The following is a 25,041-nucleotide window of genomic DNA, read 5'->3' as shown; positions in this document are numbered from 1 at the left end:
AATGAAACAAATCTACCAATATCAATCAATCAATGCATGCTGACTGCATTAGCTAGTTATCACCAGTGATTTACAATCAGTGCAGTTAACTTAAGGTAGGTAAGAGAACCACAAATCACATACATAATGTACATATAAGGTATACATGGTTTTGGTTATCACTAGAATCTGCAAAGTAGTGCCATTGTATGGCTGTTGACTGGGGTCGATGCAATAAGAATATAATTCCACAGTGATGAATCTCACATTCAATGGCTTTACATAAGCCATTACATGAGGAAGTATCTATATTTACGGTTGCATCTGCAGCAGCAGCCTCTGGTTAGTAATCTTTTGTGATAAGAGTGAGGTTGGATATTTGATTAAAATAGAGAGTTCAGTATGTCCCTTTCATCCCTACCTTTTATCTGACATGCACGTAAAAAAGGGCTGTCACAATCAGTACTAGTCAAAAGGGTTTTTCTTGATATCAAAACTATGAAATAACACAAATGAAAATATATTTGATATTTTTCATAGTAGCCACCCTCTGTCTTGATGACAGCTTTGCACACTATTGGCATTCTCTCAACCAGCTTCACCTGGAATGATTTTCCAACAGTCTTGGAAGAGTTCCCACATATGCTGAGCACTGGTTTGCGCTTAGTAAGACTATCATTTGTTTTTCAAAAGGACAATGACACCTCCAGGCTGTGTAAGGGATATTTGACCAAGAAGGAGAGTGATGGAATGATGGAGTTCTGCATCAGATGACCTGGCCTCCACAATCACTCGACCTCAACCCAATTGAGATGGTTTGGGATGAGTTTGACCGCAGAGTGAAGGAGAAGTAGCCAACAAGTTCTCAGCATATGTGGGTACTCCTTCAAGACCGTTGGAAAAACATTCCAGCTGAATCTGGTTGAGAGAATGCCAAGAGTGTGCAAAGCTGTCATCAAGGTAAAGGGTGGCTACTTTGAAGAATCTAAAATCTAAAATATATTTTGATTTGTTTAACACTTTTTTGGTGACAACATGATTCCATTTGTGTTATTTCATAGTTTTGACGTCTTCACTATTATTCTACAATGTAGAAAATTGTAAAAAAAAGAAAAACCCTTGAATGAGTAGGTGTGTCCAAACTTTTGATTGGTACTGTATATGCAGTAGTATTGTATCGATACTAAAAATGCTTATATAACAATGTGTCTAAGAAGTGCACAACATAAAACATCATGCCATACTGTAACAGTACCTAAGAAACATTTCAATGCAATGCATGAACATCCATAAGTGCTTAACGAAAAAAACATAGACGTATGCATGTCATTGGCAAACCCTTGCTTATATGTTGACTTGTGAGGAAGATGGTATGTAGCTTTTACACTGTATTGTGCTCTTTATAGAAAGTTAAGGAACAGCTCCTACCACAGAGTTCCATTGATATGAGACACTTCACTCCAATTGAGTGATTGGAGAAGTACATTGCTTTGCAAGGTGGATTTCACAAGCCCTCAAGTTCTGCTAGGGAACAGTGTTGAGTTGAACAAAACAGCAAGATGATGTTGTGTGTGGTGGTGAGTAATGGACAGTGAGGATGAAGAACATCTTCCATTAACTGGTGGGATTATTTGCCACTGAGTCATCACACATGAATGTTCCGGGGAACAAAGCCCCAGCTTATTGGTTTCCTCTCAAACAGTAGCTGATTCATTTCTGAAACGCCACACAAACAACCAGAGCAATGTGTCTGTCTAACACTCTCCAGGACCAGAGGTTGACACCATTGCTAAGGAAAATTGTGTTGAGTTTTTATGAAAAGGGGAAGTGAATTACCCTCCTCTTACAAATGTCATTGTTTTATTGGGACAGACATATTGATTAAAAAAGGGGGAAACCGATGAGAGGTGTGCAGACCGGGTTGAGGAGATCAATTTGGGGATTGAAATTCGAAACTTTTTTTTACAGGTCATGCGCAGTCTGCAGTCTGGAGTTGGCTGCGTTAGCACTAGACCAAACTCAGAAACAAGCAAAACAAAATTGGAGGTAAATTCTCTGGCGGCAAGTCTCTCTGTCTGGACCACTTGATGGCCGCCATTAAGAAGGAGTGAGGAACATCTGAGGCCTGTCACAGCTGCTATGTTTGTGGTGCAATTTCAGGCCCCCAAAGTAAACAGTGTCCATATGCTCGACGTTCACACCCAATCAATTACCTATTAATGGTCTTAAGGAGAGTTCACACGGAGGTCAAGGTGTCCAGACAGTTGGGGACAGCCTGGGTGATTAGGAAACCCTTATTTGCAGCTGCTAAGTGGATTGTTGGCATGACAGAAGGCTAGATCACGGAGACAAAGATGACAATACGGCAACACAACAGCATTTGTGGCCGGGAAATGGTAACAAACATGTAAAAAGAACTGGCTTGATCCGATGGTACTACACTACAAGAATTTGATTAAAGGATTCAAAACCCTTGAACTGACATAATAAGTCACAGTGAAAGACTACCTGGGCTTTGGTAATGAAATAAGGTCTTGGCTTGGCAATGAATGGAAGATGAGGATGGGCTAAACTTGAGGGGGTTGGAGAGAATGGGACAGCATGCGTCATCCCTTTGTATGGACACGATCAGCATGGATAAAATTAATTGCCAACCGTCTGATAACCGTAGACATAATCTGAAATTAGTAATGGCTCAATAGGAATGCTCTCTTCACTAATTAATCACTGTAACACTCTTCCTAAACTACTTGTCATAGGGCCCGATCTACCCTAAGCCAGTTTGATCAAATTAAATTGTATTTATCAAATGCGCCTAATACAATGCGTGTGATATCCCAGAAATGTTGCATATGCACAAAAAAGCTTATTTCTCTCAAATTTTGTGCACAAATTTGTTTACATCCCTGTAAGTGAGCATTTCTATTTTGCCCAGATAATCCATCCACCTGACAGGTGTGGCATATCAAGAAGCTGATTAAAACAGCATGATCATTACCCAGGTGCACCTTGTGCTGGGGACAATAAAAGGGCACTCTAATTTCTCTACCATAAGCCGCCTCCAACATCGTTTTAAAGAATTTGACAGTACGTGCAACTGGCCTCACAACCGCATACCACGTGTAACCATGCCACCAAGGTCCTCCACATCTGCTTCTTCACCTGTGGGATCATCTGAGACCAGCCACCCGGACAAGTGATGAAATTGTGTGTTTGCACAACTGAAGAATCTCTCTGCAAACTGTCAGAAACCGTCTCAGGGAAGCTCATCTACGTGCTTGTCGTCCTCACCAGGGTCTTGACCTGACTGCAGTTCGGAGAAGTGTGCTCTTCACAGAGGAATCCCTGTTTCAACCGTACCGGGTAGATGGCACACAGCATGTATGGCGTCGTGTTGGCGACCAGTTTGCTGATTTCAACGTTGTGTACAGAGTGCCCATGGTGGCGGTGGGGTTATGGTATGGGCATGCATAAGCTACAGACAACGAACACAATTGCATTTTATGGATAGCAATTTGAATGCACAGAGATAACGTAACGAGATCCTGAGGCCCATTGTCGTGCCATTCATCCGCCGCCATCACCTCATGTTTCAGCATGATAATGTGCAGCTCCATGTCGCAAGGATCTGTGCACAATTATTGGAAGCTGAAAATGTCCCAGTTCTTCCATGGCTTGCATACTCATCAGACATGCTCATTGGGATGCATTGGATCAACGTGTACGCCAGCGTGTTACAGTTCCCGCCATTATCCATCAACTTCGCAAAGCCATTGAAGAGGAGTGGGACAACATTGCACAACCCAAAATCAACAGCCTGATCAACTCTATGCGAAGAAGATGGTGATCACACCAGATTCTGACTGGTTTCTGATCCACGCCCCTACTTTCTTTTGTTAAGGTATTTGTGACCAACAGATTAATATCTGTGTTCCCAGTCATGTGAAATCCATAGATTAGGGCCTAATACAGTTACTAAAATTGACTGATTTCCTTATATGAACTGTAATTCAGTAAAATCTTTGACATTTTGCATGTTGCGTTTATATTTTTGCTCAATGTACATGAAGGCAGGGTAAAGTGACTAGCCATCAGGATGGATAATAATATGTGTAAAATAAAGAACAGAGTAGAAGCAGCAGAGTCACAGCAACAGATAAACCTTCACGTAAGCTACTGTATATTCCAAGCATTCATAACAGGGCATGATAGTGTCCGCTTTCATAACAGGGCATGACAGTGTCCATTCATTTACGATAATCAGACATGACACCATCTGATATGCAACACACAGGCCAATGACAACATTATGCATCACTGCATTTAGAGTATTGAAAGGACATTACACTCCAAAATCTAAGTTTGTCAGATGTTTTCAATAGTATCCTAATATCAAGATGAATCCATGTCCCACACCACCAGTTGTGTAGGCCTCAGCTATACACCTCAAGTGAATGGAAAAGATAAGCACAATAAACCTGGACATTATATGGTTCTTATCTTTCTATTATTTTTGGACAGTGGCATATCGCTGGAACTACAAAGCAGATGGGCTTGGAGCTGGACATATCTCAACAGAAGAACACATTTGAGGTCTGAAAACATCTCTGTTTTTGGAGTGTAATACACTTGGTGCTCTTGAGCCAAAAAGGGTCCCCTAAATGGCAAAAATGATTGTCCAGAAATGACCTCATTGGAAAGAAAAGGGGACATCTCCTTGTTAGCCTATAAATGACAGATTGTATTGTATGAGGAAAGAAATATATTACTATTATCATAGTGCCTATGAACTGTTCAGACGACACACATCATTTGAGTTAGCAACTAAACTACTATAATGTACATTTTAATGTAAGTATAATAAGACAGGTACGTACCTTACTGGCCCCAGGCAGCAGGTGCAGTTTGACATATGGATCTGAGAGCCCGTTGTGGTCCATGGGTTTTAGCCCCTGTGGGAGAGACAGACAGAGAAGAGAGTGTCGTAAGACTTCACAAGGTAGTACCTGCCAGACATACAAGGCCACCTGACATCCAATTTAAGTCAAACACTTTTGTTTCTGTCAAGTGCACAACATCGTCAGAAGAACAAAAGCCATGTCACCTAAATAGAAACTCCAGACGTGAGACCTGTTCCACAGCTGGCAAAATAACTTTTCCACAAACTAAAAATTCCATCTCACTGCCTCAGTCGACTTCAGAATGTGTTGAGAGAAACTGAAATAACGAGTAAATATAACTCTTGTGAAGGTTAGCTCTCTAACAAGAGAACTAAAATGGTTCATATGAAGTACTGGTTCAGCATATGTGTTAGTAAATCAGCTATACTGAACAAAAACATAAACGCAAAATTGAACAATTTCAAAGATTTTATTGAGTTACAGTTCATAAAAGGACATCAGTCAATTGAAATGAATTCATTAGGCCATAATCTATGGATTTCACATGACTGGGAATACAGATTTGTATTTGTTGGTCACAGAAAAGTAGGGGCGTGGATCAGAAAACCAGTCAGTATCTGGTGTGAACACCATTTGCCTCATGCAGCGTGACACATCTCCTTCACATAGAGTTGATCCGGCTGTTGATTGTGGCCTATGGAATGTTGCCCCACTCCTCTTCAATGGCTGTGCGAAGTTACTGGATACTGGCGGGCACTGGAACACGCTGTCCTACATGTTAATCCATAGCACCAACACAAAATGTGAAAAGAAATCCAAGGGGTCTAAATACTTTTGCAAGGCACTGTATATTTCCCCATATCAACCAAACACCATTGATGTGCAGCAACAGCTACTGCGGCAGTGAATGGAGTTGCCCAACCTTGTACTAGGCCATTGTCAGATGGACATGTATTAATATTTGAAGTTACAATAAACAGATTGTTGTAACTCTTAGTTGTTTGTGACTTGTTTGCAATTGCCGAGTGTCAGCTGAATCAAAGTTGTACTTTTTCTCTCTCTCCCCCTTAGTTAAGTTTAACTGTTTTCCTTTTGTGTGTGAGCTCGCACGTGTCTGTCTGTCTGCGTCAGTGCTATCCTATCTCCCAAACTTATTTGCTCAGCCATGTGTGGGATGAACATTCTTCACTGTGTGTGTGGCATTTCTCTCCCAACACAGAGCAACACTTGGTAATGAATGTTTTTTTTTATCCCCATGAGTTTCGGGTGAACAAGTGCAAAGTTAATATTTCTATTTTCGTGAGGCGGCTACTCGTCTGCAAAACCTTTTATACATATTTGTGTGTGCCTAATCAAAAACTCATGTCACATTCCAATTCCACATCAAAACCAAACTATGAAAACTTTAAGAACAAAAAAGCTTGAAATATGATTGTAGGACTCAGTGGAGCATGAGGGAATGAGTGTTTTTTCTCTGTTCCTACGTTGCTTCCTCTTAGCAATCATTTGTTGGAGGTCCATTACTGCCTCTACTCTCTACGCTCTGAGCCTTTCCTCCTTTCATCCGCAGCATCTCATCTCCTCTACAAAGCCCCAGGTTGAGTCAGATGTTTGTGTGGGACACAGATGGATGTTCTCTGTGATAGTCCAGCGGTGCCAGTGTCTCCCCATTGTGCGAGCGGCTTCAGAGACGCTCCACAGATGTGAATTGATAGGATCTGTCGTGGAATTGCGCCAGACAACAAAAAGGTTCCCAACACACACTTGTGGGCCTCACTACTCCAAGGTATGTTATGTTATGTTCTACTGTAGATACCACTACCAGTCTCTGGGCTGAACCCAATAGGATTCAGACACTTTGGAATAAGCTGTCTACAAGTAGCATGAAATATCAGCTTTGCATTTGACAGGCAGCTCAAGGCTGATGTATTGAGTATATGTAGTGTTTAGTGAGTGCATGCTTTCCTAGGTAAAATGTTTTGTTCATGGTTTAAACAGCTAGCTGGCTGACATACAGTATGAGCCTAGGGGTGCTCCTTCACTCTGTTACATCGCTGAAGAGCAATAGATCAGTAGCTTTGACGCACTATGATACTGTGTTCTTGCGTTGTCACCAGAGTTGGGGTTAATTCCAAAAATTAAATTAAATTCCCTCTCCCTGTAAATTCCATTTAACTCAATTCAAACTCCAGTTCAGTCTTTGAATTCAGAGATAATTAAATTCCTCTCAATTCCAATGTTAGGTACATTCCCCAAATTCCAATTTGAATTAAATTCCTTCAGGCTTTCAGGATGATAATGTCACTGTTCAGACAGGCTAGCTATACAGGAAATATAGAAATATGAGTTGAAATTATTTAAAACAAATCCTGTACTCCATTTTTTATACTAATTGCCTTACTTCCATGAATTCAAGATTAAATATTTGTACAGTTACAATTCAATTTCAATTGAAATAGTCCAAACAGTCTAATCCCAATTCAATAACTTAAAGAATGTTGACATCTGAATTAAATTCTCCACTTTAATTGGAATTTCAAATTACATTGGAATTGACCAAAACCCTGACTGTTAGGCTGTATGGGTGGAAGCATTAAATACATGGTGAGGTAACACTCAACCAAAGCTCCCTGTGCAGCTACAACCTCCTCTACCCAGTTTTCTTTCTTCCTTACTGAAGACTAGCCCAGTCAACCGAAACAGAAGCAAGCGAGATCAGGCTAGTGACCGAGATCAGAATAGTTCCACCAGGCTAGAGGAGGACCAGACATGGGCACTGTTCTGAAATACCTGGACATCTGGTTAAGTGTTCTACAGAATACCAGGTATGATGGCCCAAATTGAGCCATGAATGTCTCATTTAGAAAATGGTTGAAGTCAAGCATGAGAGGCCATCGTCGAATGACCAACTACAACCAAAGCTGAAATGCTTTCATCATCTAACAATTTTTTGACATCTCTTTAAAGTAAAGACAGCGAATAGGCTATATCATACATATTTTCCCATTAAAACCTGAAACTATGGCACTAAAAAATGGCAGTTGATTGAAGGGACTGACATACATTAGATACTATCTCCCTCCGTGGCGGTTACCACCCCACTGACCATAACTCTAAACTGGGCAGAGATGCATTATGTGGGTTTGGTGTCGGATGAACAGATGATCATCCGCATGATCGCGGCCCTGATTGCCTAAGCCACCAGTGAATAGCCAGTTGATCATAATTATGGGGAAACGGGGGGAGATGACGGTTATGAAAGGCAGATGGGCACCATGCAACAGTGTATCCACACACCTCACACATAGTCATTAATTCCCCTTGATGCTGCCTTTGTGTGTTGTGCCTGTGTCTCCGCCTCCCTCCGGCCCCTTTCCCCACATGCCTGGAAATGTCTGAATTTGTTGAATCAAATCAAGTCCTCTTTATCTTTAATATTACCCTTCCTTGCTTCATCTCCTTACGCGAGGAGGTGTGTGTGGTTGGACAATGCAGAATACATGTTTGTGAATGTAGAGATTAGTTTCAGTGAAATGCTGGAGGGAATTGGAGGGATGTAAGAAGTATTGTAGATAACCTAAGCTTCATGGCCAGCCTATGAGCTAGAGTTTACATGGCTTGTGTGGAATTTCATTCTGTTAAAGGCCCAGTACCGTTAAAAAATATATTTTACTCAGTTGTATCAATATTTCCACACTATGAGGTTGAAATAATAGAGTTAAATTGTGAAAATTATGATAATGCCTTTTAGTGTTGGAGCTGTTTGAAAAGAGTGGCTGAAATATCAGCCTGTTTTGGTGGGATGGAGTTTGGCCTGCCTGGTGACATCATCATCCGGTAAATTAGTTAATAGACCAATAAGAAAGACTTCCAAAGCTAGTTTTCAGACTTCCCCTCCTCACTTAGACCACTTCCAGACAGTCCTAGCAAAATTCTTGCTTGAGAAATTACTCTATGCTAAGAAGCTATTTTTGTTTCTTTTTACTATTTTAATTAGAGAAAACAAATCACAGTAAGGTAAGTAATTGTTACCTCAAAATGATTTGATATTGAGATAACAATGGCTGCATTGGATCTTTAAGCTTTAATTATATTAAAGTAAACAGGAGTTTGGCAAATTTCAAATGGTGTAGGATACACACACTGTTTTTCTTACCTATTTATCAAAGAAGCCACAGGCAGCTGCTGCAGAGTATGCAGAGTATGCATACCTTTATCTTGCAGCTTGTGTGGGATGCACACAACTGCCCCAAAAAAACGCTTTTTGAAAAACACAACGTCTAATCTATCTCAGATTTCAAAAAAACTAAAACTAACCCACTGTTTGCTTAAAACATAAATGTTCTTAATACATTCTGTCTAGCATCTGGGCTACATCTGGAGACCCTTTTCCCAGTTGCTGTATTTTGGCCTTATCTCTGGCATATGTCTTTGTTAGCATATCTGACTGGCCTGTGTACCTGCAGAGGGTACCTGCAGAGGCATCAATCACTAACAGCAGTGATAATGGAATAGATGAGTTGGGGTGGAGATCCCAGAGTAACAGTCATGGTGGGGTTAAGAGACAATTTATGCTTAATCCGAAAATGTGGTCGTAGGTGCAGTATGGATAGTGTGACGCAATTGCAGAGCCTCCGGAGGAATGCAGAGGCCAAATTTTGTAACAATGCAAATCGCTCCGTACAGCTCCGCATTGACATGATTTCTTGATGGTAGGTGGGGGCGGGAGGTCCAGTATAAACACAAACTCACTTCCTTGATGCAGATGTCGGATTGACTATGCAGAGCCTTTAATTTATAAAGAAATTAAATCCGCTTTGTGTTTTTTTCCTACGCCACGATACTAACAAGTATCGTGATACTGGTCCAAATGTATAGTATACTGTAGGATGTACGCCCAATTTAGAAAGGCTCTATTTTCTCTCTTTCTTAAAACTGCATTGTTGGAAAAGGGCTTGTATGAATTTCACAGTATTTGGCGCATGTGACAAATATCATTTGATTTGAAAGGCTCCATTACTTTACCTGTTGATTCATAGACTTTCAGGTACTGCACAAACTTACACCGATAAAAAAAAAAACCATACACCGTACCCTCAGCCTGAATCTGGCACTGAATGGTGTGGCTGAACAAATTCAGGACAGTTGCTCTCGAATCTGCAGGAACTACTCACATCCATACACCCTCCCTTAGATCAGGGATGGACAACTGGTGGTTCCTGCAGACCCCCGAGCAACTGCGGCACCTCATGATGAGTTCAGATTTTTTTAAGGCCCCTAACCCCATCAAAGTTAGCCATCCCTGCCTTAGATTGTAAACTGTCATGGTCAAAACATACACTGAAGATTTAATGGTTGTAGAGGTCTGTCCGTGATAAAGAGATGTTCTGCTTTTTTGACACCACAAAGCAAGTCCTGCAGGCTCTAGTTTAATCTTATCTTGATTATTGTCCAGTCATATGGTCAAGTGCTGCAAAGAAAGACCTAGTTAAGCTGCAGCTGGCCAGGAACAGAGCGGCATGTTTTGCTCTTCATCATAATCAGAGGGCTAACATCAATACAATGAATGCCAGTCTCTCTTGGCAAAGAGTTGAGGAAAGACTGATTTTCAATGTACCAAAACGCAAAACGACGACGGATTCAAAACTTCGAATTATTCCATTTAAATTATTCCACAAAATTCTTGCAAATAGAATGTTATATATATGGGGGATACAATTTTCCCAGCTCTGCAGATTTTGCTGCAAGGAGGCAGAGTCATTAGATCATTTATTTTGGAACTGTCCATATGTAGCTCGTTTTTGGTCACAGGTCCAGGAATGGCTGAAGAATTGCAATATTTACCTAGAACTAACACTGCAGATAGCAATACTGGGTGATTTGAAAAGTCACAGTCAATCGATCAATAATATAATCATTATTTTTGTAAAAATGTTTATCTTTAATTTACAATCTGTTGAAACTATGAGAATAGAAAGGTTCAGTACTGTGAAGCATCACAACACAGTTGAGAAATATATGGCAAATAACACCATTCATTTTGGATTTCTAAGAGTTAGATGGGAGGGGTTGAATGGAGCTGAAGGGTTGGACGAATAACAACAAGATAACAAATTTAAAACTTACGGGGTCTGTAAAATGTATATAGGTTCAGAACTTTTGTGAAATAGCAGATACAAATATAAATCAAACTGGACGGACATCAGAAATAGAGGAATGCCATTACTAAAAACAAACAAAATATAACTACTGTAAAATAGATTGTGTCTGCAAAATGTGTATAGTATGTATAAACTGAAGGTAGAAGCCTAAGTGTCGTTGTTTGTTGGTTTGCTCCAATTGGGGGAGGGGTGGTAGGGTTTGCGGGGAATAATAAAGGTATATACTAAAAAAAAGTGTGTATGTGTATACAGTTGAAGTCGGAAGTTTACATACACTTAGGTTGGAGTCATTAAAACTCGTTTTTTCAACCACTCCACAAATTTCTTGTTAACAAACTATAGTTTTGGCAAGTTGGTTAGGACATCTACTTTGTGCATGACACAAGTAATTTTTCCAACAATAGTTTACAAACAGATTATTTCACTTATACTGTATCACAATTCCAGTGGGTCATAAGTTTACATACACTAAGTTGACTGTGCCTTTAAACAGCTTAGAAAATTCCCGAAAATTATGTCATGACATTAGAAGCTTCTGAGGCTAATTGACATCATTTGAGTCAATTGGAGGTGTATCTGGTATCGGCCACAGCCCACAAGCTTTAACTTCCCGACTGATGTTCCTGTGATTTTGACGCCATTTCCTGTCACAACTTGCAGACTTGTGTACGTGTTGCTGTGCGTTTTGTTGCCAACCTTACTTTGCTACTTGACAACTTTACGTTTTTACTTTTTAATTACCATTTATATTTTTGGTTTTTCCCCTCAACTTTTTTTTTTTCATTCAACTTTTTCACTCCGGACGCTTTATCTGGACATGGTTCGTCAGGACCTCCAACAGCCGAAGTTAAGTAGTAACATTAACATGATGCCTTCTTATTGCAGTCGCTGTACTCATAATATACAGGAGAACGATCGCCTTACGGCGAGGATAGCTGTGTTACAAGCCCAGCTTCAGATGCAATCGTTAGGCAAGGGTAATTTCAGTGTAGGAAAGGATGAAACAGCGTCTGTGCCACCAGTAAGTACAGATAGTAACGTTAGTATAAATCCGCTCACACGGTCCCCGCAGCCGGACAACTTTCTCACGGTCTCTGTAGGGAAATGCTGTAGGAATGCTCAACCGGTGTCACTCATTCAGCCGACAGAAACTTTCAACCGGTTTTCCCCATTAAGCAAGGAGTCAGAATCAGAGGCCGAGCCTTCTCTTGTCTCTACACCTCCCGTTACGGGGTCTGAGACGCCAAAGCTTTCCACCATTAGCTCTGACAAATTGAAAACTCTAGTCATTGGCGACGCCATTACCCGCAGTATTAGACTTAAAAAGAATCATCCAGCGATCATACACTGTTTACCAGGGGGCAGGGCTACCGATGTTAAGGCTAATCTGAAGATGGTGCTGGCTAAAGCTAAAACTGGCGAGTGTAGAGAGTATAGAGATATTGTTATCCACGTTGGCACCAACCATGTTAGGATGAAACAGTCAGAGATCACCAAGCGCAACATAGCTTCAGCGTGTAAATCAGCTAGAAAGATGTGTCGGCATCGAGTAATTGTCTCTGGCCCCCTCCCAGTTAGGGGGAGTGATGAGCTCTACAGCAGAGTCTCACAACTCAATCGCTGGTTGAGAACTGTTTTCTGCCCCTCCCAAAAGATAGAATTTGTGGATAATTGGCCCTCTTTCTGGGACTCACCCACAAACAGGACCAAGTCTGACCTGCTGAGGAGTGACGGACTCCATCCTAGCTGGAGGGGTGCTCTCATCTTATCTACCAACATAGACAGGGCTCTAACTCCTCTAGCTCCACAATGAAATAGGGTGCAGGCCAGGCAGCAGGCTGTTAGCCAGCCTGCCAGCATAGTGGAGTCTGCCACTAGCACAGTCCGTGTAGTCAGCTCAGCTATCCCCATTGAGACCGTGTCTGTGCCTCGACCTAGGTTGGGCAAAACTAAACATGGCGGTGTTCGCCTTAGCAATCTAACTAGGATAAAGACCTCCTCCATTCCTGTCATTATTGAAAGAGATCAAGATACCTCACGTCTCGAAATAGGGATACTTAATGTAAGACCCCTTACTTCAAAGGCAATTATAGTCAATGAACTAATCACTGATCATAATCTTGATGTGATTGGCCTGACTGAAACATGGCTTAAGTCTGATGAATTTACTGTGTTTAAATGAGGCCTCACTTCCTGGCCACACTAGTGACCATATCCCCCGTGCATCCCGCAAAGGTGGCGGAGGTGTGGCTAACATTTACGATAGCAAATTTCAATTTACAAAAAAAAATGACGTTTAAGTCTTTTGAGCTTCTAGTCATGAAATCTTTGCAGCTTACTCAATCACTTTTTATAGCTACTGTTTACAGGCCTCCTGGGCCATATACAGCATTCCTCATTGAGTTCCCTGAATTCCTATCGGACCTTGTAGTCATATCAGATAATATTCTAATCTTTGGTGACTTTAATATTCACATGGAAAAGTCCACAGACCGACTCCAAAAGGCTTTCGGAGCCATCATCGACTCAGTGGGTTTTGTCCACTGACCTACCTACCTACCTACTCACTGTCACAGTCAATCGCAACAAATAATCTGCTCAGACCCCAACCAAGGAACATCAAAAGACGTGGTATAAATTCACAGACAACACAAAGATTCCTTGATGTCCTTCCAGACTCCCTCTGTCTACCCAAGGACACCAGAGGACAAAAATCAGTAAACCACCTAACTGAGGAACTCAATTTAACCTTGCACAATACCCTAGATGCAGTTGCACCCCTAAAAACTAAAAACATTTCTCATAAGAAACTAGCTCCCTGGTATAAAGAAAATACCTGAGCTCTGAAGCAAGCTTCCAGAAAATTGGAACGGAAATGGCGACACACCAAACTGGAAGTCTTCCGACTTGGAAAGACAGTACCGTGCAGTATCGAAGAGCACTTACTGCTGCTCGATCATCCTATTTTTCCAATGTAATTGAGGAAAATAAGAACATTCCGAAATTCCTTTTTGATACTGTCGCAAAGCTAACTAAAAAGCAGCGTTCCCCAAGAGAGGATGGCTTTCACTTCAGCAGTAATAAATTCATGAACTTCTTTGAGGAAAAGATCATGATTATTGGAAAGCAAATTATGGACTCCTCTTTAAATCTGCGTATTCCTTCAAAGCTCAGTTGTCCTGAGTCTGCAAAACTCTGCCAGGACCTAGGATCAAGAGAGACACTCAAGCGTTTTAGTGCTATATCTCTTGACACAATGATGAAAATAATCATGGCCTCTAAACCTTCAAGCTGCACCCTATTCCAACTAAACTACTGAAAGAGCTGCTTCCTGTGCTTGGTCCTCCTATGTTGAACATAATAAACGGCTCTATATCCACCGGATGTGTACCAAACTCACTAAAAGTGGCAGTAATAAAGCCTCTCTTGAAAAAGCCAAACGTTGACCCAGAAAATATAAAAAACTATCGGCCTATATCGAATCTTCCATTCCTCTCAAATATTTTTGAAAAGGCTGTTGCGCAGCAACTCACTGCCTTCCTGAAGACAAACAATGTATACTAAATGCTTCAGTCTGGTTTTAGACCCCATCATAGCACTGAGACTGCACTGTGAAGGTGGTAAATTACCTTTTAATGGCATCAGACCGAGGCTCTGCATCTGTACTTGTGCTCCTAGACCTTATTGCTGCTTTTGATACCATCGATCACCACATTCTTTTGGAGAGATTGGAAACCCAAATTGGTCTACATGGACAAGTTCTGGCCTGGTTTAGATCTTATCTGTCAGAAAGATATCAGTTTGTCTCTGTGAATGGTTTGTCCTCTGACAAATCAACTGTAAATTTCGGTGTTCCTCAAGATTCCGTTTTAGGACCACTATTGTTTTCACTATATATTTTACCTCTTGGGGATGTCATTCGAAAACATAATGTTAACTTTCACTGCTATGCGGATGACACACAGCTGTACATTTCAATGAAACATGGTGAAGCCCCAAAATTGCCCTCGCTAGAAGCATGTGTTTCAGACGAAGTGGAAGTGGATGGCTGCAAACTTTCTACTTTTAAACTCGGACAAAACAGAGATGCTTGTTCTAGGTCCCAAGAAACAAAGAGATATTCTGTTGAATCTGACAATTAACCTTAATGGTTGTACAGTCGTCTCAAATAAAACTGAAGGATATCGGCGTTACTCTGGTCCCTGATCTCTCTTTTGAAGAACATATCAAGACTGTTTCAAGGACAGCTTTTTTCCATCTACGTAACATTGCAAAATCTGAAACTTTCTGTCCAAAAATGATGCTGAAAAATTAATCCATGCTTTTGTCACTTCTAGGTTAGACTACTGCATTGCTCTACTTTCCGGCTACCCGGATAAAGCACTAAATAAACTTCAGTTAGTGCTAAATACGGCTGCTAGAATCCTGACTAGAAACAAAAAATTTGATCATATTACTCCAGTGCTAGCCTCCCTACACTGGCTTCCTGTCAAGGCAAGGGCTGATTTCAAGGTTTTACTGCTAACCTACAAAGCATTACATGGGCTTGCTCCTACCTATCTCTCTGATTTGGTCCTGCCGTACATACCTACATGTACGCTACGGTCACAAGACGCAGGCCTCCTAATTGTCCCTAGAATTTCTAAGCAAACAGCTGGAGGAGGCAGGGCTTTCTCCTATAGAGCTCAATTTTTATGGAATGGTCTGCCTACCCATGTGAGAGACGCAGACTCGGTCTCAACCTTTACGTTTTTACTGAAGACTCATCTCTTCAGTGGGTCATATGATTGAGTGTAGTCTGGCCCAGGAGTGTGAAGGTGAACCGAAAGGCTCTGGAGCCACGAACCGCCCTTGCTGTCTCTGCCTGGCCGGTTCCCCTCTTTCCACTGGGATTCTCTGCCTCTAACCCTATTACAGGGGCTGAGTCACTGGCTTACTGGGGCTCTTTCATACCATCACTAGGAGGGGTGCGTCACTTGAGTGGGTTGAGTCACTGATGTGATATTCCTGTCTGGGTTGGCTCCCCCCCTTGGGTTGTGCCGTGGCAGAGATCTTTGTGGGCTATACTCGGCCTTGTCTCAGGATGGTAAGTTGGTGGTTGAAGATATCCCTCTAGTGGTGTGGTGGCTGTGCTTTGGCAAAGTGGGTGGGGTTATATCCTTCCTGTTTGTCCCTGTCCGGGGGTGTCATCAGATGGGGCCACAGTGTCTCCTGACCCCTCCTGTCTCAGCCTCCAGTATTTATGCTGCAGTAGTTTATGTGTTGGGTGGCTAGGGTCAGTCTGTTATATCTGGAGTACTTCTCCTGTCCTATCCGGTGTCCTGTGTGAATTTAAGTATGCTCTCTCTAATTCTCTCTTTCTCTCTTTCTTTCTCTCTCTCGGAGGACCTGAGCCCTAGGACCATGCCTCAGGACTACCTGACATGATGACTCCTTGCTGTCCCCAGTCCACCTGGCCGTGCTGCTGCTCCAGTTTCAACTGTTCTGCCTGTGATTATTATTATTTGACCATGCTGGTCATTTATGAACATTTGAACATCTTGGCCATGTTCTGTTATAATCTTCACCCGGCACAGCCAGAAGAGGACTGGCCACCCCACATAGCCTGGTTCCTCTCTAGGTTTCTTCCTAGGTTTTGGCCTTTCTAGGGAGTTTTTCCTAGCCACCGTGCTTCTACACCTGCATTGCTTGCTGTTTGGGGTTTTAGGCTGGGTTTCTGTACAGCACTTTGAGATATCAGCTGATGTACGAAGGGCTATAATAAATTAATTTTATTTGATTTGATTTGATTTTTGGTATCATCACTGCCTGGTACGGCAATTGCTCGGCCTCTGACCGCAAGGCACTACAGAGGGTAGTGTGTACGGCCCAGTACATCACTTGGGCATAGCTGCCTGCCATTCAGGACCTCTACACCAGGCGATGTCAGAGGAAGGCCCTAAAAATTGTCAAAGACCCCAGCCACCCCAGTCATGGACTGTTCTCTCTACTACCGCATTGCAAGTGGTACTGGAGTGCCGAGTCTAGGACAAAAAGGCTTCTCAACCGTTTTTACCCGCAAGTCATAAGACTCTTGAACAGGTAATCATCCCCTCTGGACCTGTCATTTTCTGAACAGATTTTCTTGTTAGAAAATATATTTATCTGGGATATTTTTGTGGGCCTAAGTTTCAGTGACACATCCAATGTCTGCATTTACAGATTGAAGAAGCAGTTTAAATTCATCCACTTTGTTAATCAATGACCTTGAATTACAAACATTCGGAGTCTCTGTGGCATTTTTGGACATATTTGCGACATCACATAATTAATTTACAACTCTTGAGTTCACTTGAGCGATTGTGTGTTTGAAGTATTTTAGGTCTGTTACCTTCTATTATTTAGTATTTTCCTATGTCTGCCCTTACCAGCTGTAGTCCCTCTCATCTGGCTTCTTGCGCGCATTATCCCAAAGCACTGACATTTGTCTCGGATACGCCTTGAGTTTTTTGTAAATTCATAGAAAATATGTTGAGTATTGCACAACGTTTGTACAATCCATCGTTATCAAAGCCATGCTTAATCGTTTAAAAAAGCAAGGTAAAGTATGCAGTGCGACAACAACAAAAAACTATAAAAAACAAATATTTCAAACATTGTAACACGTTACTCTCGAGGGGCTGCCTGGAAGTGCCACCAGGTATTACTTGGTGGGATGCCAATAGCGGGAAAGAGTTGGTTAGGGTTGGTATAGGCTGGTTACTGTTTAGTAAGGGTTTGGTTAGGGGTTGTCCACTCCAAAGGGGACATTGGGAGTTGGTTGGGGTTGGTCTAGGTTGGTTAAGGTTTGGTTAAGGTATGGATAGGGGTTGTCCACTCCAAAGGGGATATTAGGAGTTGGTTGGGGTTGGTGTCGGCTGGTTAAGGTTTGGTTATGGGTTGTCCACTCTACAGGATAAAGTGGGAGTTGGTCTGGGTTGGTGTAGGCTGCTGGTTAGGGTTTGGTATGGGTTTGATTAGAGGCTGTCCCTTCCACAGGGGAAAGTGGTAATTGGTTGTGGATGGTGTAGGCTGGTTAGGGTTTGTTTTTCATTTGTGCACACCACAGGAGAAAATGGTAATTGATTGGGTTGGTGTAGGTTGGTTAGGGTTTGGTTATGGATTTTCCACTCCACAGGGAACAGTGGGAGTCGGTGCCTTACCTTCTTATACCTGGGATTGGGGAGCTGTTCCCCAGCAAACGTAAACCAGGACCATGTCGAGAGATAGGAGTGCATGCAACAGAGTAAGGTGGAGAAAAGAGAAACATAAAATAAATATGAAGACTTTAGATGAAGAGAAAAACAACAGCATGCCTTTGAGGAAAAGAAAAAGAAAGGGGGAGTGGAAAGACAGAGAGTATTGTCTGAACTTTTAAAACAAAAACTACAAAGCAAATGAAAATGCTTGAGTTTGGAAACACTTTTAAAATAATAACCAAGACGGAATTTGAAAAGTGTGTTACAATTAAATTAAATGTAAGTTTGTATTTCATGGTGAGTTGCTAGAAAGTCTACAGTTTCGAAACATTGTTACCTTGAAACTCATTGTTAGGGATTAAGTTGGCCTTGTTAAGGTTCTTTTAATAAACATTTCCAAATCCTGTTTTACAACAAAAGTTTGAGATAGAATGTGCCACTCATATAATTCGGTCAGTGAGTCACATACTACTACATTACTGTTGCACCAAAGGCTAAACAAATAATGAGAATGAGTATCGTTACATAAAAAACTACCACATTAACTACCACATTAATATGGTGCCTGGAGGTTCAATTAAACATCAATTTTCACCTCATGTGGGTCATGGGAGAATATTTAGTTATCTGAAGTCACAGCCATAAAAATGCAGATTGATGCATGAACATTGCTGTTGGCATTCCACTGAATCAGCAGTCAAAGCCACCTATCTAAGATCACGTTAGAGTTGTAATGTGACATGGGAGCTCTCCTTTGCCATTGCCTCCATCATGGCTTCTATGAGAGAAAATACCCAAAGTCAAAAAAAAATGTTATTTTAGATAGCCATGGTCTCACAGGATGAGGAGTAAGGGTTCACATACTGGTAAGAGTGTTGTCCAGGATGTTATGCGTAACAACTCACCATAAACATACTGCACACTAGCTTCACTAGAAGCATGTGGAAGACTAGTGTGTGTGTGTGTGTGTGTGTGTGTGTGTGTGTGTGTGTGTGTGTGTGTGTGTGTGTGTGTGTGTGTTAGCAATATTGTATCATCAATGCTCAATCCATCTTGGTTGAATCATTTTACAGATAAAACTTATTAACGACGTTATCCCTTATGTGCCTCTTAGACTAACAGGTTTCTTAATGTGCATTATGGCTAGGACTGAAGTATGTGTCTCCGGATCCATTGAAACAGCATATGAAGTCAATATTGCCTGCAACATCTTAGGCTCTCCGTCAAGCTATAATTAATTCAATGCACATCAAAACAAAGCTCACATCTACCACAGCTATCAGAAAATACAAGGTCAGAGAGTTTGTGACCTTGGTCACCTGTGCTTCTCTGGCAATGCTCGTTATGGTGAGGACAACTAAAGACGTCAAAGAGTGGAGACCATCATTGCTGTCAATGCTGATAGTTACAGTCCAGATAAAATTTGTTAAAATGTCGTCGCACAACCTATCTTTGATACGATGAAACATTTTTGGCTCTGTATTTCTGCTACAACAAACAGACACACGCAACAGCCGCGAGATCGCATGACAGGTGGCTTGTCAACTTTGCATTAGAAGATAGACAGCAGCCTCTCTACGCTCTGTCAGGCTGGAGACGAAGCCTCCTCCTTCATAATAGCTGGCTCTCTAAGCTTCACAATGACTCGCTAATGAACTTGGGGGAGATAAAAACAAACAAGTTATCTCCCAGTTCCAGGAGCCATGGATTATTCCGGGTAAACCACGTGGCTTGAATGGGATTGTACAGGATTCTACAGCTTTGTTTTAATTACGGCTGTGCGTGGTCCAATAACAGTTACCGAGATGGACGGGTAATTATCAGAATCCTGTCACACTGGAGAGCTGGGTATGTGATTGGGTATGTGATTGTGTAACTATGGACTCTCAATTCTCTTAAGTGGGCTCCAGTCTGTGTGGCCCCTCCCCCTCTGTGCAAATCTGAAAGCTCAGAAACTTCTGGGAGATTTGTTTTTACCGCTCCAATTATTTAAGTGAAGGAATTCAGTTTGGCTTATTGAGATGCAATATCATCTCATCTGATACACACTGGGAGAATGCAAGAGAAAGAAACCACATCCCTCCACATTTGTCCCTCAGTCTGGCAATGGATACAGTTCAGGAGTCAACCAGTCTGCAAATAGCTGCCATCAATCAATGCAGACTGGCCTGCCAGGGGCTCCCACTCTCCTACCCACTGCCATGCCCAGTCTGTCCCCTCAGCTGCCAGCTACCCTCTGTGCTATCCAGCCACCCTGACAGGTACAGAGCTACAGGATGGAGGGCCAAGTCCTGTCAGAGGCGCTTCTTTGTCTCACTGTTACTTCAACACTTTTCAAGTAACAATCATAGGCAATAACACCACAGGACTCCGGAACTGGCTCAGGTCTCCCTTTAAGAGCACGCTTCTGTTAGCTGGAGTGGCTTTTGTTGACACTGAAGAGGAGGCTCTAATGTGGAAGGCATAAGTACCAAGCAGAGAAAATGAACAACGCAACCATATCATTATCAAAGTGAACTGCAATTCACTTTAGCTAATTATTGCATTTTGGGAAATCAAAACAAATCAATAAATGCCTGACGTACGATCTGACTACTGGGTGTAATTTGGAAAAGAAATGTCTAAGTCAATACCCATGCAGTATCTTAGAATGAGTAAGAATGAACAAATATGTGCAACAATGCACGTTTTATAGTCCAGCAACATATAACACGATAACTACGGAAATAAGTATTGCCGCATTGAACACCGACTCTTGCCAGACAAAGCGTGGGTGATTTTTCATCATCACACAATAGTAAACTTACTTGCTCTAGGAATGGCTCAACATTAATGGGGGATGAACGTGATGAATAGTGGAGAACCCTGAGGGGTGATAGTGAGTTTCACACATAAAAGGCCTATGTCCCCTGTAGAGCACTAATAGCCAGCGCAGCTCTGAGGAATGGGAACAATGACTTTCTATTGATTACCACCCAACAACAAATGAAAGCTTTTATTCTAGCCTCTGTTTGATTTGAATGTACTTTCAGCCCAAGGGCCAGTCTTCCAAGTCCTTAAGAAATGTAAAAACAAATATTGTTAATTAATCTCTAAAAGCTCTTTTGCCCAGCTCTAAGTTGGGTTTTGGTGGTCTGTAGGTGGCCTTGGTTCTGCTCTGTGTGTTACGACAGTATTTGTCTTTGACCGTATCCAGTTCATCATATATAGCGGCTGGTTTTTCAGAGTGGTGAATATTATGAAAAATAATTTGTATATTATTTTCTATAATTTTCTTGACAGTCGGCCATATGAGTGCATTATTTAATTATATGGAAGACCTCTTGTAACCACATTGCAGAACCATTTGGAATGCCTTATTTTGTTATTTCTGCATTCTCTTTAGGTCACCAATACTTGCATTACCCCAGACGACAGAGCAGTAGTTAATTTGACTATGGATGAGAGCTTGTGAGATTTGTTTAAGTATTTGCTCTGGCATATATTTCACAGTCCTTCTGAGCATGCAGGAGGTGCCGATGATTTTGTTGCAGAGCTGTGAAATGTGTGATGACCAAGAGATACTGTTGTCTAGCAGCACACTTAACAGCCTAGCCTCTGAAACCTCATCTGTGGGTGTCCTGCCATCTGTCAGCTGTGAGGAGTGCAGTTTCTTCCTTCTCTTCATTCATATTAGTATTGTCTTGGTTTTATTAGTACTAATTTGTTTTGGGATATCCAAGTTGAAATATTAATCATGTCAGCTTCAAGAGCATTTTTTAGCTGCCCTACAAAATTGCCTGTTACATAGACAGTGGTATTGTCAGCAAACATGCCATAGAATTGGAGAGCACCAGAGGGAGATCATTTGAAGCATATAAGAGGTCCTAGGGAGCTGCCTTGTGGGACACCACAGTATACAGAATGAGGTTCAGAATAGGCACCATTTGTGAATGTAAACTTTCTGTTGACAACAAAGAACTGTAAGCATCTTAATGAGGTGTAATCAGATCAATAGTGACACAATTTAATCAACAATATAAAAAGCAGCACTAAAATCAAGAAGCAGCACACCCAGAAGTTTACCTTGGTCATGTGACCAGAGCCATTGATCTGTTAAATCAACCAGAGCTGTTGCAGTCAAGTGATCCTTAACCTGTTGGATCTCTAGGGGCGCTATTTCATTTTTGGATAAAAAACGTTCCCATTTTAAGCGCGATATTTTGTCACGAAAAGATGCTCGACTATGCACATTCTTGACAGTTTTTGAAAGAAAACACTCTGAAGTTTCAGAATCTGCAAAGATATTGTCTGTAAGTGCCCCAGAACTCATTCTACAGGCGAAACCAAGATGATGCGTCAAGCAGGAAATGAGCAGAATCTCTGAAGCTCTGTTTTCCATTGTCTCCTTATATGGCTGTGATTGCGCAAGGAATGAGCCTACACTTTCTGTCGTTTCCCCAAGGTGTTTGCAGCATTGTGACGTATTTGTAGGCATATCATTGGAAGATTGACCATAAGAGACTACATTTTCCAAGTGTCCGCCTGGTGTCCTGCGTGGAATTCGGTGCGCAAACGCCAGCTGCTTGTACTTTTCCATTTGATTGAGGGGAGAAACCATGCTTCCACGAACGATATATCATTGAAGAGATGTGAAAAACACCTTGAGGATTGATTCTAAACAACGTTTGCCATGTTTTCAGTCGATATTATGGAGTTAATTTGGAAAAAAGTTTGCGTTTTGAGGACTGAATTTTCGTGTTTTTTTTGGTAGCCAAATGTGATGTACAAAACGGAGCTATTTCTAATACACAAGGAATCTTTTTTGGAAAAACTGAGCATCTGCTATCTAACAGAGTCTCCTCATTGAAAACATCCGAAGTTCTTCAAAGGTAAATGATTTTATTTGAAGGCTTTTATGTTTTTGTTGAAATCTTGCGTGCTGGATGCTAACGCTAATGCTAACGCTAAATGCTACGCTAGCTAGCCACTTTTACACAAATGATTGTTTTCCTATGGTTGAGAAGCATATTTTGAAAATCTGAGATGACAGTGTTGTTTACAAAAGGCTAAGCTTGCGAGATGTCATATTTATTTCATTTCATTTACGATTTTCATGAATAGTTAACGTTGCGTTATGGTAATGAGCTTAGGTCTGTAAATAGAATCCCGGATCCGGGTTTGGTCGACGCAACAGGTTAAGGTATGCATGCTGGTAGGCTGTGCTAATTTTATTTTGTTCTATATACAGTTGTGGCCGAAAGTTTTGAGAGTGACACAAATATACATTTTCACAAAGTCTGCTGCCTCAGTTTGTATGATGGTAATTTGCATATACTCTAGAATGTTATGAAGAGTGATCAGATTAATTGAAATTAATTGCAAAGTCCGTCTTTGCCATGCAAATGTACTGAATCCCCCAAAAAACATTTCCACTGCATTTCAGCCCTGCCACAAAAGGACCAGCTGACATCATGTCAGTGATTCTCTCGTTAACTCAGGTGTGAGTGTTGACGAGGACAAGGCTGGAGATCACTCTGTCATGCTGATTGAGTTTGAATAACAGACTGGAAGCTTCAAAAGGAGGGTGGTGCTTGGAATCATTCTTCTTCCTCTGTAAACCATGGTTACCTGCAAGGAAACACGTGCCGTCATCATTGCTTTGCACAGAAAGGGCTTCACAGGCAAGGATATTGCTGCCAGCAAGATTGCACCTGAATCAACCATTTATCGGATCATAAAGAACTTCAAGGAGAGTGGTTCAATTGTTGTGAAGAAGGCTTCAGGGTGCCCAATAAAGTCCAGCAAGCGCCAGGACCGTCTCCTAAAGTTGATTCAGCTACGGGATTGGGGCACCACCAGTACAGAGCTTGCTCAGGAATGGCAGCAGATAGGTGTGAGTGCATCTGCACACACAGTGAGGAAAATGCTTTTGGAGGATGGCCTGGTGTCAAGAAGGGCAGCAAAGAAGCCACTTTTCTCCAGTAAATACAGACTGATATCAGTGACAGACTGATATTCTGCAAAAGGTACAGGGATTGGACTGTTGAGGACTGGGGTAAAGTCATTTTCTCTGACGAATCCCCTTTCCGATTGTTTGAGGTATCTGGAAAAAACTTGTTCGGAGAAGACAACGTGAGCGTTACCATCAGTCCTATGTCATGCCAACAGTAAAGCATCCTGAGACCATTCATGTCTGGGTTTGCTTCTCAGCCAAGGGAGTGGGCTCACTCACAATTTTGCCTAAGAACACAGCCATGAATAAAGAATGGTAGCAACACAATTTAGCAACTTCTCCCAACCATCCAGGAACAGTTTGTTGACAAACAATGCCTTTTCCAGCATGATGGAGCACCTTGCCATAAGGCAAAAGTGATAACTAAGTGGCTCGGGGAACAAAACATCAATATTTTGGTCCATGGCCAGGAAACTCCCCAGACCTTAATCCCATTGAGAACTTGTGGTCAATCCTCAAAAGGCGGGGGGACAAACAAAACCCCACAAATTCTGACAAACTCCAAGCATTGATTATGCCAGAATGGGCTGCCATCAGTCAGGATGTGGCCGAGAAGATAATTGACAGCATGCCAGGGCAGATTGCAGAGGTCTTGAAAAAGAAAGGTCAACACTGCAAATAAAAGCCTTTGACACTTATGAAATGCTTGTAATTATACTTCAATATTCCATAGTAACATCTGACAAAAATAAAAACATCTGACAAAAATATGTCTAAAGACACTGAAGCAGCAAACTTAAAATTAATATTTGTGTCATTCTCAAAACTTTTGGCCACGGCTGTACACC

The 25,041-nt window shown here is 41.6% G+C and overlaps 1 protein-coding gene across 1 annotated transcript in view; it reads right to left on the bottom strand.

The window, feature by feature from the left end:
* LOC139418081 (double C2-like domains, beta) overlaps nt 1–25,041 on the bottom strand; it is a 282,128-nt gene that overhangs the window by 58,757 nt on the left and 198,330 nt on the right. Inside the window, exon 10 of the mRNA XM_071167258.1 lies at nt 4,857–4,931. Within this exon, the coding sequence (XP_071023359.1) occupies nt 4,857–4,931 (75 nt within the window). The remainder of the gene's footprint in view (nt 1–4,856; nt 4,932–25,041) is intronic.

This window comes from Oncorhynchus clarkii, chromosome 10 (assembly GCF_045791955.1).
Source record: "Oncorhynchus clarkii lewisi isolate Uvic-CL-2024 chromosome 10, UVic_Ocla_1.0, whole genome shotgun sequence".
NCBI classification, from domain to species: domain Eukaryota; kingdom Metazoa; phylum Chordata; class Actinopteri; order Salmoniformes; family Salmonidae; genus Oncorhynchus; species Oncorhynchus clarkii.
The sequence above is the reverse complement of the archived record's forward strand: the minus strand, read 5'-3'. Positions and strand labels throughout refer to the sequence as shown.